The 14,409-nt window shown below is 36.9% G+C and overlaps 2 protein-coding genes across 2 annotated transcripts in view; both read right to left on the reverse strand.

Annotated features, from left to right (window-relative positions):
• The window catches only part of LOC139687710 (probable peptidoglycan muropeptide transporter SLC46), a 31,019-nt gene extending 29,345 nt beyond the window's left edge, over positions 1-1,674 (reverse strand). The window contains exon 1 of the mRNA XM_071584967.1: positions 1,600-1,674. The gene's annotated coding sequence lies outside the window, so the exon portion shown is untranslated. The remainder of the gene's footprint in view (positions 1-1,599) is intronic.
• On the reverse strand, positions 1,478-11,945 carry Ufsp1 (UFM1 specific peptidase 1). Its single transcript, XM_071584969.1, has 4 exons — positions 11,754-11,945; positions 11,491-11,667; positions 5,656-5,877; positions 1,478-1,704 (listed from the first exon to the last, which is right to left on the reverse strand). Exons 1-4 carry the CDS (start codon positions 11,892-11,894, stop codon positions 1,564-1,566), a joined length of 681 nt encoding a protein of 226 aa, XP_071441070.1. The 5' UTR covers positions 11,895-11,945; the 3' UTR covers positions 1,478-1,563.
• Positions 11,946-14,409: the final 2,464 nt, after the last annotated feature.

Genomic DNA, 14,409 nt, shown 5'->3' on the forward strand with positions numbered 1-14,409 from the left:
GTGTGCATTGCATTTTGTTTTAACCTCAGGAAAAGTACAACTGAAACTTATGCAACAATTCAAGAAGCATTCGTCAATGAATCTATGAGTTGGGCACAATGCTTTTCTTGGTACAACCCCTTCCCTTCTGGACAAACCTTGACCAATGATGAACCGAGAAGTGGATAACCATAGACTCAACAAACAACTTCCACGTAAACAGTGTGAATGATTTGGCGTGCAAATCATAGGTCAACTGTTAGGGAGATAAACAATGAAGTTGAAAATCGTATAGGATCAATACTTGAAAAGCAGAGGTGATAATGGACATCCCTGCCTCACTCCCTTACCTAGAACTGCCCATCCCAACTCTCCCAATTCCCCATTTGAGCCCGTGCAGTCTGAGACATACACAGGTTCCAGATTAAGTCATCTAGGCCCTGTTGACTCTGTCAAATGCCTTCTCAAAATCCATGAAGCATACAAATGCATCCTGCTTATAATCTTTGCTCCTTCTCTACCAGTGACCTCATTATTCCAGTGGCATCATGCATACCCTTATCCCCTATCTTAATTCTAACTGATCTTCACATAAGTTCTCACTTGCTCTTTACTCCATCTTTTTGTCAATGATCCTACATCATACCTTTGCCGCACATGATATTAAATATAATCCAATGGCCCTCACCTAACGCTGCTTTTCCCTCGCTTGAGATGGGTATCAATACTGATGTTACAGTCTTCACTGAATAATCAGTGTAATTAATTAATTGGTGGTTAGCTTCTCCGACGAGTGTATTTATTACCTAGCCCAATGCCTAAATTGCCATTTGCAATTTTCACCCTTCCAATATTTTGATGAAGTCTTGAAGCATTATCACAATTCTTATGATGAGTTTATTTGCCTGATGATCTCATGTGATGAATTTATTTTCCAAATTAACCATTGCATTTTTCAATACAGGCACAGTTTAATCTTCCTTCTGTTTGGGGCCACTATTTGAAAATGAAATGCTGCCGGCTGTGGAGGTTACTCTGGGTTGGCTGCGACAGCAAACAAAAGACTCCTTTGCCGCTGGCTATCGAGGACTCGTAAAGAGATGAGATGAGTGTCTGAATGTTTACAGTGAATATTTAGAGAATTTAAATAATTTCAGGAATATACTTTGACCATTATTGTCTCTTTATCCAGATTTGCAAGTCATTTATTGACTGTAGCATTAGAACACATATTTTTCAGAGACTATTCAGAAGAGACCTTCTCACAGCATTGAAGCTGTTCCTCACATTCAGAACAAAGGAAAGACATATTAGATAGCTTCAGGTACTTTTTTCAGGATTGTGAAATATTTTCTACTTTCTATTAATTTTGATCAACTGTAAGTGAATTGAATTTTTGTTTTATGCTCCATGTTCTCATCCCAGGGTATTAAGCATTCCACGTTCATTTCTAAGTAAAATGCTGGAAAAATGTGAATACTTAGCTTTATTTTGAAAAGAAATGGGTTCTTTTTTGACCATATATCATAAAAATGACATGACTAAAAAATTATTTGTAACAAGGAGCTTTTTCAACAGTATAAATTAAAAATCATCAAATTTCATTTGTGGAAGACATACATTATAGAAGGATGAGTCCATGAATTCTGCAGTAGATTGCCATTTCACCCAGCATTTCATTTGTAGCTCTTCTGCATTTTTAGCAACACCAGTGAAGTGAGGATCCTGGGAAGACATTAATTAGAAATAGAATATGAAGATGATCTAGGAAATTATTCACATATGTTTAAAAAATATTTAATTATAATAATTATTATTAGAATTCTTATCATATTGCTTCCTCTTCGTGCATTACGAAGGTATGTATCAGAAGATTAAGGCTATTCATAAATCATACTACATTCATATTCATAAATCATACCATTATTAATGTCTTTAAACTGAATTGGCTGTGATATAAAAGTTTAAGCTGATGCCATAGGACATCAAAAGAGTGATTAATTAACAGCTGCATCGAGATCTGTTCGGCACCATTTAAAGCGCATATATTCAGGTTCCAAAACTTCAGCATTGGAGAAGCAAGAGGGAAGCTACTCCCGACCCTTTCCTGATTTTTCTGATTACGTGATCACCCAGGCAATCTACTTGGATAGGCTTACTAGAAAGTTAACTCCATCTCACCTATTTAAATAATTAACAGGTTGACTATGGTTGACTGAATGCAGTTTAATACGATGGACAATTTTCGAATAACTGACTCCTGGTAACACGGGCACATCTATGTGTACTTAATGCGCTTATTTTATGTCAATGTCAACAACCACACATGAACTGCCATTATTGGCCCTAAGAGTGGCCAGTCACACAGAAAAATAAGACCATTTGAGTCAAATAACCAAAAAATGCCACCAAATAAAGACAGGTATCCAGAAAAAGAGATCAAGTAGAGACTAATAGTCATTTGAAAAGTAAATTTAAAAACCAATGGAACCTGGTCAATGGATCGGATGGATCTCCCCACGGATTTGAAGCTGTATAATGTATTCTGGTTTTGTTCACATTCAAAGATGATGATGCTATTTACATGTATGCATCAGGGCTCTCACCAAGGGGGTTCCTAGTAGTAGTATTTAGGGGAGGCGACTGACAGTTCAGGTCATTTGCGCCATTAGGGATGGACAGGAAAGGATGAAGGGTGGAGAGAAAAAACTGTCTTCAGCATCAGCCTACTCTTATTGAGGGGCACCAAGGGATCCACAGCTCAACCTCCCATCTGAAGGACGGCATACTCACTCAAAGTGCCCTCGACAAAGCACCTCAAGTAGGGATCAAGATACCTCTGAAGAATATTTGATGTCGCCTGGATTTGAACCAGGGTCCTGTGGGTGGGAAGCCAGTGGGATAGCCACCGCACCATCTTGATCCTCACAGGGTCCCTCCCCACCGAGTATGAATCCGTGAATGAGCTTGATGCGGCCAATTCTGAAACTTGGGAATTCTACTTCTTCCTTCCAGCAAGCAACTGCTCCAGTGCCCTCCTTACTTCACTAACTTCATATTCCTGAACAAGATAACACAGCCAGGTGAAGAACTGTCAGAACATTGCACAAACATTGGCAATGGTGCCAGGTGAGTGGTCGGATGCTGTCAAATCCTACCCCACCCCACCACCACTACCGTGACTAAATTAGCAGAAGAATCGGCAGCATCATGACCAGAGGTGCCAATATGGGGTGGTGCCCAACAGAAAATGACGGTCTTTCTGCAAGGATGAATCTCATAGAGCAGGGCTTTTAGGTTGGATAAGATGGCTCAGGTGTAATACAACCAGTCTAGAGTGACCGAAGGGTGTGTTTGGTGTCACACACTACAGAAGGTAAAGTGGTTTTCACAATGCCTTACAATAATTTCCAGGCCCGTGTTTCCAGCATGATTTAGTGTATGTTTAACACAGGACCCTTATCATAAATCCTGCTTCTGCCTATGATACACTCATCATATAAAAACATTAATTATTCACCAATCAGGATAAATGCCTTTATATACTTGTTCCAGAAATAGTAATCTCTGGCACAGGCTCTGATCAAAGTGAGGTCTATTATTATCTCCCTAATTTTTATGCTAATAATATGTCAAAGTAGTTTTGTGTTCAACGGTAAGCATTGTAGACAATTATAAGGTCTGGCCATGGACTCACCCCTCTCTCCCATCCCAACGGACATTTATATGGACAAATGGGACAAAGACAATTATTTGCTACAAACCATTCCCTATGAAAAAATGTGTTATCTTGGTTTCGATATGTTGACGACACCCTCTGTGTTTGGACTAGGTCCACAAGACAATTGGGCAATTTTTTGACTTTGTTAAATTCTTTAGATGTATGTATACAATTCACAAGTGAGTTGGAATCAGACGGTGCCTTGAATTTCCTGGATTTGACTGTGGAAATAATTAATCGAGGTTCCAACTTTCAATATGCAGAAAAAAGTGTTACTCCAATGAAATTATCCACTCCACATCCAAGCATCAATATTCAAAAAACAGTGCAGCTTTTCATGCCATTTTACACAGGGTTTGCAATATCCCAATGTCACCACACAACAAACAAGGGGAACTCTGCATTATAAAACAAATTGCAGCCAACAATGGGTACAGGGAAATAATGACTGACAACATGTACAACAGAAAACAAACACAGATCGCCCAGAAAGCAACACACCACACATCTAAACTTGATAAGCATCGATGGCAAAGAATTCCATTTCTCGGCCACATTTCACTCAGGACTCAACAAATATCCTCCAAGAACAAAATCAAGACAGTTTTTTACTACTCACACACTTAAAAAACATGATGGGTTCACCGAAAGACAAAAATTGACATGATGCAACTAAGCTGGGTTTATAAACTCAATTGCACAGACTGCAACGCCATCTGCATTGGACAGACAGGGAGGTCATTTGATATTAGGATTAAAAAACACTGACCAAGCTTCACAAAGGAAGATAACGGATTCCTATTCACCAAACACCTCTCGGAAAATAATCATAGCGGTAACTTCACAGCAGACATTCTTCACAGAGAAAATAGAAGATGCAGGTTGAATACTTTGGAGGATTTGGATATTTGTCAATCCCTTCAGTCAGACAGATTTGAGGAACTCAATGAAACAATACACCTCTCCCGTTCCCCCTTCCTAAAATTCCTATTAGACTCCAACATCTTCCCACGCCAACCCCTCCCCCACCAAGGCCGTGCTGTCCATCGACCATCCCTCAACGAAGGTCAAACCATCGTGGGTGAACCCTCCCCCCTCATTAAAGGAAGAATGCAATGTGTTTTTTCTACTGTTCTCTCAAAGAACAGAGGAAGGATAAATTGTGTTCTTCACTTAATGAACATGAACTTCCACCAATTTAAGCCAGAGACCTTCCAATTCATACCCTCCCCCAGCCCACTAAACCACCTGCCCAGCACCTGCACTCAACTTACCCCCTCTCCTCTCCCTCACTTCCCACACCTTTCTCCCTTGCCTCTGGGAGCTAGGCTACATATGTTGACATTTTTTTCCATGTCAGTCACCTGATTGTGATGTGCATCATCGAATCCATGGGCGTTTCAAGTATTAAATCTTTATTTTGGAAGTGCCAAGTTTCTTTCCCTACCCTCATAATAATATGCCCCTAATATCGCATCATATTGACATATTTCATTCACCAATTATGATACTATATCACATGGGGATATGAATAAATCTGGAATCAACCAAAATTTAGATTTGTCGATATTTTCTTTAAGAAATGACTGCATAATTCAAGGAGTGCATTTGTTACATTTCTTGTTAAATAAATAATATGCACTTATCAAATAAGTAGAACCAGGTCTGTCTTTTTTAAATTTAAAATTGAGAACTACAAATATGATTTTTACAGATGAAAGTTGGCATAGAAGTATTAAAAAATTATAACATGAGGATAACAATTTACAAGAGCATATGTCAGGACAATAACTAGCAATAGTAGTTACCACTGCTACTACCACTACCCATTACTCTCTTGATATAGGCCTTGCTGTCAGTGTGAAGATAGTCAAGATAGACCCATTGACAGTGTCTGTATTAACGTCCCCTGCTTATAATTGTAGCATTCAAATTATTACTACTACTACTCTCACCACTATTAGAAGATAGGCTGGCATACTATTATCTCCTGAGGTATAATGAATACCAACAACTCCTTTTGAAGAGCAGTCCATATCTCCTCCAATCATTATAGGTGATTTAAAGTGTTCAAAATGAAATTTTAGATCAGGCAAAACCTTATTGAATTTTTCAACTTGTTTCACATGCAATATTTTTGAAGACACCTTGAACAAATTGTCAATCACCAAAAAAGCCTGGAATAGAAAAGACAAGCAAATTAGTGAAATGAGAAAAGTAAACTATAGAAGCAGAGGAAATAATCCACAAAGTATTAGGTATGCGAGCAGCTTAGGGATAGATTTTCAGGGAATGTTAAACATATGTATATATTAACAACAAAGTAATGACAGGAAGGCAAGAACACAAAAAGACATTTTGATAAGAAAAAAATGAAAATACAGACAGTACAGTTTACCTTTCTCTAGAAAAGTTTGATGAATGTTAAGTGGAGAACACAGAAAAATTACAGAGATGAAGAAAGAGTTTGACAATGCAGACAACCAGTTTCTAGTTGACCAGTGGGAAAGAGAAACTCAACCTGCCTACCCTCTCTTATCCTTCGCCCTTCCCGAAGTCCCCCTTGATCCTCCACAGAAATGTGTTGCTGCCACTTTAACATAGTGACATGAATATTATGAAATTTATTTACAAGGAAATTAATTATGATAAAACAATACAAAATAAACCAACCATTGGAGACACTTGTTAAAAATTACCTCCGGGAGGGAGAGAGCCAATAATCCTTGGAGAGAGTTCATGTGATTTGTGTGCACAGATCAGTTTCCACAGGGTCAGACCACAAAGAGTGACTTCAAATTGAGTGCAAACACATTAATAGGTCATCAAGGCCATTTTGAGATGCATATTTCATACGCTTCCTGGGGTACCTACCACAGGCAGAAAAGGGAAAAGAGTTGGTTCCCTTACCCTGATGTGTCAATTTCACATGCCATATAGGGCTTAGAATTAAGGTAGCCCTAACATTATCTGTCAAACCTAATTTTTCAGGTTGATTACTGTGGTGGAGGTGGTGATTTATAAGGAAAACACAGAACATCAAAGTTATTTCATAAGGCAACTCAAAGTAGACAGCAGTTGAATGCTTAATAGGTAATTCAATCATGCTCAGGGACTTGAAGGAAAGGAAAAAAAATGTAAATGTTTTCACGCATTTAATTAGTCAAATTGATCATGTTATCTTTCTCGACTACAATGTGCAGAAAATAACAAAATATGTATCTGAAATTGAATCTGTGAGCTATTGGCATAAAGCTGTTAGAAACAATATGCTCTACCAATATGATTTTAATGAAGAAATTAACTCCCATACTGATATTTACATTGACACAGCATTAATCAAAAGTAACATACTCAACATGATTGCTAAACGGAAATGTGCCACGTGTGTATCAGATGCCCTTGCAAACAAAAACTGTGCCATGGTCACAATACTGCCAACCACTGCACCTCCCTCTCACCCCGTTAGAACCTCCCCTCCCCTCAACTTCTGTCTGAGATGTCACTTGGTCGTGGGCCCTCCTTTGTTACAGTTAAAACTGTATTAAATTTAACATGAAACTGAATATTTTAGTCATCCCAGGTTCGCAGGGGAGATTTTTTGAATAATTCAGCCATGCTACTTTCATTGCAGTTTTTCATACGCCAGGAGGCTTTTTTAAATGTTATGAATTTTTCATTAAATTCTAACATAAATCATTCCGATATGGATTTCTAATAAACACAGCATTTTTAAATGAGAATATAACTACAGGGAAATTAAAATACATACTACGTTTTTCAAATAAGTATTCAAAGTTTCAGGGGGGGAGAGTATCATGTGATGCGATGTAATGAGGTCACTAATAGAGAGGAACATTGGAGCACCTTAGGGGTGTGTTTGTTTGTTTAGGAGACTTGGAAAAGGAATTTGATAGAGTGAATTGGGAAACTCTACTGAGTGTATTGCAGAAAATAGGGATAGACTGGAGGGACAGGAGTTTAATCTGCCTCCACCTGTACGTCTCAGACTGCTCAGGTGCGAGTGGGGAACGGGTAGTCCGGTTGGGCAGTGTTAGGGAGAGGTGTAAGGAAAGGTTGCCCATTATCACCGTTGCTGTTCAATCTGTACGTAGAGGAAATGATTAAAGAGGCATGGGAAGAACTGGAGGCAGGGATGAAAGTGGGCGGGGAATCCATTAAAGCCATTAGATTAGTAGATGATCAAGCTTCAGTTAATCAGCCAGCCAAAGGGTTGCAATTATTGATGAGCACATTATAAACTCAGTGAAATAGGTAAGGGATGACAATCAATGTAATAAGAACAAAGGTAATGACGTTTTCGAGAAGAAAGAAGGCTTCAATTAAAAATTAAATTGGGGCAAAAACTAGAAGTGGTATTTACTTACCTCCGAAGTATTTCAGACCCAAATGGTCAGAGTAGTAGATAGATAGACATAGGTCTTTATTTGGGAAAAATTGAGACCAAATGGTCCCTTCTTCCATTTAACCCGGAATAGTAGTAGAGATATTAGGAGAAGAATTGTATTAGGCAAAGAAGCTTTCACAAGGAGGAGATGACAGGGACTTGGAGTAAGGATGTTAAGAAAGATTATTGAAAACTTTGAGATGGAGCATGGTTTTGTATGGTGCAGAAACTTAGTTCTTGAAGCAAGATGACAGGTTTAGATTTGAGGCTTTTGGGATGTGGGAGTGGAGAAGAATGGAAAAAGTCAAAAGGATGGAAAGGAAAATGCACTAAACACTAGGGAGAGTGGGGGAGGAGGAGAGGTGGGAGGATCTGGAGGAAATCTGTAGGAGGGAGGAAAAATAGATGCAGAGTATTTTGACAGGTGATGGAATGCTGAAGGCTGTGAGAATGTGGGGAAAATGTTAGGCAAATGAGGAAAAGGGAGGAAAAGGTTTGGTATGTTAGATAAAATGGAGGTACGTACATTGAATATGAGTACGTGCCTTTATGTGGAACTGAAGAACAACCTAATGTAGTGCGGGGTGTCAGGTTGTGTCTTGTTAGGTCAAGGCAAGAAATGTAATGGTGTTAATTCAGTATCCATCCAAAACCTACATGAAATGCAGATTATCAAATAATAATAATTTCAAAAACAGAAATACTAATATACAAAGCGAACGGTAACTACGGCCGTATAAATATAATGGGAAGAGTTCACCCCAGCCGTACTCTTATAAATGGGCAAAGGATGGGTGGGGGATATTTTCTCCAATATCCCCCACCCATCCTTTGCCCATTTATAAGAGTACGGCTGGGGTGAACTCTTCCCATTATACAGAAATACTAACAACATTCTCAATATTAAATCCATTGTGAATGAGCTTAGTTTTATTTATGCACAGGCACATGTTTAAATTTTTAACTATATTCATTTGAACTCCTCTAAGTGTGCAAATCTTGGACTGATTTTTTAATTTGTAAGCAAGTTTTGCCAAGCCATTTTTAAACTTTAATTCTAGTTCCCCTTTTAAAGCAGCATTTGTAAATGATGAGCAAGAGACTTGAATGTATTTTTGAGGATGATAATAATAATACTTTATTCATTTTAAACAATGGCACAACCATATTAAACGTCTTTAGTATAAATATATAAACATAAGTTCTTAAATGTGATCAAGATTGCCAAAAAAGAACTCATCGATTGAGTGAAGCGGGTTAGCAAGTAACCAGGTATATACCCTATCCTTGAAACTCTGGATACCGTCCGATTTCAACGGAGTAGACAGATAGTCATACAGTCATATGTTCATATTATGAAATGTGTTGTAAGTTGATGACAATCTACAATAAGTAGTATTTAGATTTGATCTACGTCTTGTGGGGTAGTTATGGATATTAGATCTTAATTGGTAAGTTTCTAGATTAACTTTCACATGAGTCAAAGCCTTAAAGATATATAAACTAAATAAAGTCATGATTCCATGCCTAATAAAAAAAGGTTTCCAGGAATCTCATGGAGGTATATTAGCAAGAGAGCAAATAGCTCTCTTTTGTAGCAGCAAAATTTGTTTAACATGTTCTAGGGAATGACCCCATAACTCAACGCCATAATTCAAATAACATTGAAAGAAGGCATGGCAAAGTGTTAAACGATACTCATTTGAAAAGAGAAAGTTGAGCTTTCTTAACATATAAAGGATGAAAGAAGTAGGAAAATTATAAAGTTTACTGATTGAATAAATAAAAAAAGCTTGACTTAACAACACTTTAAGATCTGATTAAATTCCAAACTATGGAATACAGGCATTATTGTGAGGAGATCAAAAAATCTCGCAAACATTTTGATAAGTTGAAAGAGAATACGCAGGTTAAATTACAGTGCTTTTCTGCCAACAAGCAGAGTGAGCCTAATTCTACAACTTATGTCACGCAGCAAAGATAATCGTGTGCATCCAGAATTATTAGTTTGAAAATGTAATTATAAACTATGAGCCCTAGAATACAAATTGTTGAAGATACCTGCATATGAATTTGGTGGAGGGGTGGATTTTCCACTGATCAAAGTAAGAGGCATTCCCTTCTATCATGTCTCAGTGTAGGCGGCTAACAACCACAGGGGCTGTTCAATAAAGAAAATATTTTTTAAGCAAATTATTTTTTTTAAATTTCACTGTCATGACTTTGCTGATGGATGATGTAAGCTTATTCTTCTCATTTGAGAGATCAAACAACATTGCAGGTGTTGAACAGAGCTCTTAAAATGAAAACTCACATTTACCAACCTCAGGTAAGAACTCTATGAAATTTCCTTTATTTGAAGAGGACACAGTTTCATTTTGCCCAGGAATAAGTAAGGAACTGACAAACATCCCTGTATCTTCTGCACAACATGAAAGTTTTCAGTCACTGGTCAAAAGTAGAGTGTACACATGACTGACTAATGAATACTTCGTGCATTGCCCATTTTGGAAGAGGCTATTATGATACATTTCAACTTCAAATATTGTTGAATAAGGTGCGCTGCATGAGTACTACTTTTAGTATGTTAAAGAAAGTAAATTAAACAGCGGCTACAAATGATGTAGGCTTATACTAAACAGATTTTTGTGTTATTTTGACAAATACATTTATGAAGCAATTGGCCAATAAGCCTTGTAGTAAATGAATTGCTGAAAGGCCTGGGCTGAACAAGTTTAGATGGTACTAAATATAAGTTACATTAGTTAAATATACAGCATAATATATTTTTTAAACTACATTTTTTTAATCAGATACTGACTGCATCGCTTGCACAGCAATAAAACATGTGCTTGTGCATTTAACTTTCTACTGTTATTAACTACTCAACGTCATAAATGTCTTCTGTCTTAATTACCAACTAGTTTCAAAGAAGAATGAATGATTAAATTACACATTTACAACACAGGATATTAAAATGACTCAATACAGAATACGGCCCTTTGTATAATAAGTTGTCTTTATTTCTCACACTACTTAAATTTTCTAGTTAAAGATTTCGGTGAGTGATTCACTCGCTTTTGTGCGAAGTTTCCGAAATGGAGGATATTAAGAACTTAATTCGGAGAAGTATTAAAAACCCATCGGTTGTAGAGGAATAACATTTTTGAATTAATGTCAACGCACTGGAGGAATAAAAAATACATTTAGTCCAAAGGTGAGGCGATAGGTATTATACGAAAAATATGAATTGACATGGAATGCCATACAATGATGTTCATATTCGTTATATAACACCATAAGTAAAAATGAAAGTGCCACATTACTTGTAAAGACATAAATCGAAATCATATGCGTTAGGTAAATTTTAATAATCTCTCACTTCGTAAGTTCCTATCCAATCCCTGGAACCAGAAAATGCGGATGGCTTATCTTCCATTGAAACCAGCATCTCCTGTATTGATGGTATACTCGGAACGAGGATTGGAGAACTGTCAAGTAATCTGTTCGTAATCCAAGAACTTAACATTTGTAAAGTCCTGTAGCCACATCCCCAGCCCTGTTCAATGATTGAGTGTTTTTAAAACGTAAGTGAAGTAATAAATTAAATCACTGTTTTTTTCAGAAATCATACACGATACCCACACGATCATCAAACCCATCACAACCATAATGGTAATAGCTATAATCTCCGCTGACAAGTAATGTTTCTCCAAACGCATTCGGTAGTGGCAGTCCCAAGTGGACACTCTTAAGCAAACAATGTGAATAATTAATAGGAGACATTTCCAAACTTTGGGAAAAATACTTAAACTTAAACGTGAACGTTTATACTTGCTTCACCTGTTCCAAATGAATAATGTTTTCGTATTCGAATTTCTCTCGAAACATCGAATTCGATACTTTGCATCGCATCGTTGATATCGCCAATGGCGCTACTTTGAACACTCTATAGATCGACAAATGTATATATTTATTTACAAGTTTTCCATAAAGTGCCAGGGCAAAAAATTTGAGAATCGATAAAATACTTTTGATGGCCAATGTTAATATTTAGAAACGAATACAAGAGAAAGTGTCTCAGGATTTCAGTTTAAATAAATATTAATTTGAATGAGCGCATGGAGCAACAAGATAGACATGAGCCAAGACGAAGCGAGGCTTATCTTGAATAATGGAAAGCAATCAAATATGAATATCTATTGTTAACCATTTTTAGGCAGTAAAGCGTGCACTTGTTATGAAATCACATGTTCCTTTAATAAAAAATATATCAATCTTCATGCAAGTATTATTATGTTCTTTACAAATTCTAAGCAGTGGAGAATTGAAGGAATAATTTGAGCTAAAATATTAAATAAAGGATAATAGACTAAGTCTATAGAAAAGACAGGAACATTGTAATTAATTTTTTTGCAGTGGGAGAGCATCTCTGCTGTCGTTGAAAAAGGGAAATGGCAAGTTTTGATCAATAACTAGCCTATGAGTCTGCAAGTAGTAGTAGTATTTTAGGGGAGGAGACCGACAGCTGAGGTCATTTGCGCCATTAGGGATGGACAGGAAAGGATGAACGGTGGAGAGAAACCTGGCTTCGGCATCAGCCTACTCTTTACAAAAGGCACCAAGGGGTCCGCAGCTTAACGTCCCATCCGACGGACGGCGTACTCGCTCAAAGTGCCCTCCACAAAACACCTCAAATCCAAAGGATATATAGCCTGAGTAAGTCCTCATAGGGTAAAATATTGCTATAGCCAGGATAAACACCATTTTCAAAAAATTTCAAAAAATGAAAACTTTCTTTTGAACTGTTTGTGGTTCATTGCAAATAACAAGACATCATTCTTCACAATTAATGAGTACCAATTCCTTTTTGCATAAATTTCTAAAAAAAATGCCACAAAACTTTTCAATATCTTATATACAATTATTAAGCCAAGTTTAAGTAGGAGAATACTAGAATAGAACCATTGAAAATCTGTTTTTCTGCATTAACCATGCACATTTTGGTAGCATAAACTGAAATTTTTTTGAATAAGCCATTTATAAAAATAAAATTAAAAGTTACATAATTCCTAGAGGGAATATATGATAAAGTCTTTCCAAATATTTCACAATAATTTTCATCCTGTTTCATAATATGACACCATTTCTTGACCACACAAACTTGAAGCCATTTTGACTGCTGAGCACTTCTCAATGGTTTCATTGATATATTTTAATGATATATCCTTTCAGCTCACCAAAATGATTTCCACTAAGTGCCAGAAGTTTATCCTAAATATATTTCTCTTGATATACAAAAATTACGACAGCATTTATGCTTTTTGTATTAGCATCGTCGACTACAAAGCATTTGCTCTTTCAATATTTCACAGCCCCAACTCCTAACAAGTGCAAATAGGTCAATACCCTTTAATTATATTTTTCTAAGGCTTTCATCACTGTGAGCCAATCATTTCTTCAGCTAAAACTTGGATTTTTAAGTTACTTAACGGAAAGACAAGATGAAGTAAAAGTTTACCTCACATATCATGACATCGTTTACTTTTGTTTGCCCCCATTTGTTCCCCTTGCAAGTCCCATCCTCATCATTACCTCTCCTTCAGGTGTATATGTGATTCAGTACATGATGCACTACTCACATTGAAAATAAAAATGTGTTGATACCATGACCGCTATAATGTGATTCTGTGGAGGTTAACTATTCTGTGCTTATTTAATCATTGCACTACGAAAATTCACTGTATTTTCTTTAATTTTCAGCTTATTTTAATGCTAACATTTGCTTGACCCTGGTCTAGATGGTCATTGGCCTTTAACATGTACCTGTATAAGCTATGGTACTTAAAATGATTTTACATAACGTTCCAAAGAGCAATTATTATTTTTTTGCTGGCCGTATTTATAATTTTCTTGAAAATGAAAAAAGGTAAAATGATTGTTATAATAAGAGAAATTTGCATGAACAATTTCATAAGGAAAATAAATGTACCGGGGTGTACAATTACTTTTGAATCAACTTCAACTTACTTTACTGAGATGAACTACTCTGAATATAAGAATTCTGCATGTCCGGGTTTTCACCGCGTTGTTGTTTGAAGCCGACAACAGTTTTACCGAAGTTTCATCCGGCGTCTTCAGGTCGAAGACGCCGGATGAAACTTCGGCGAAACTGTTGTCGGCTTCAAACAACAACGCGGTGAAAACCCGGACATGCAGAATTCTTCAAGCCACCGCCGCGAAAATCTACGCAGCCATACTCTGAATATACACATCATTCGGTGCATCCATTTGAAACTAT

This window comes from Hetaerina americana, unplaced genomic scaffold (assembly GCF_022747635.1).
Source record: "Hetaerina americana unplaced genomic scaffold, ioHetAmer1.1.p SCAF_2, whole genome shotgun sequence".
NCBI classification, from domain to species: domain Eukaryota; kingdom Metazoa; phylum Arthropoda; class Insecta; order Odonata; family Calopterygidae; genus Hetaerina; species Hetaerina americana.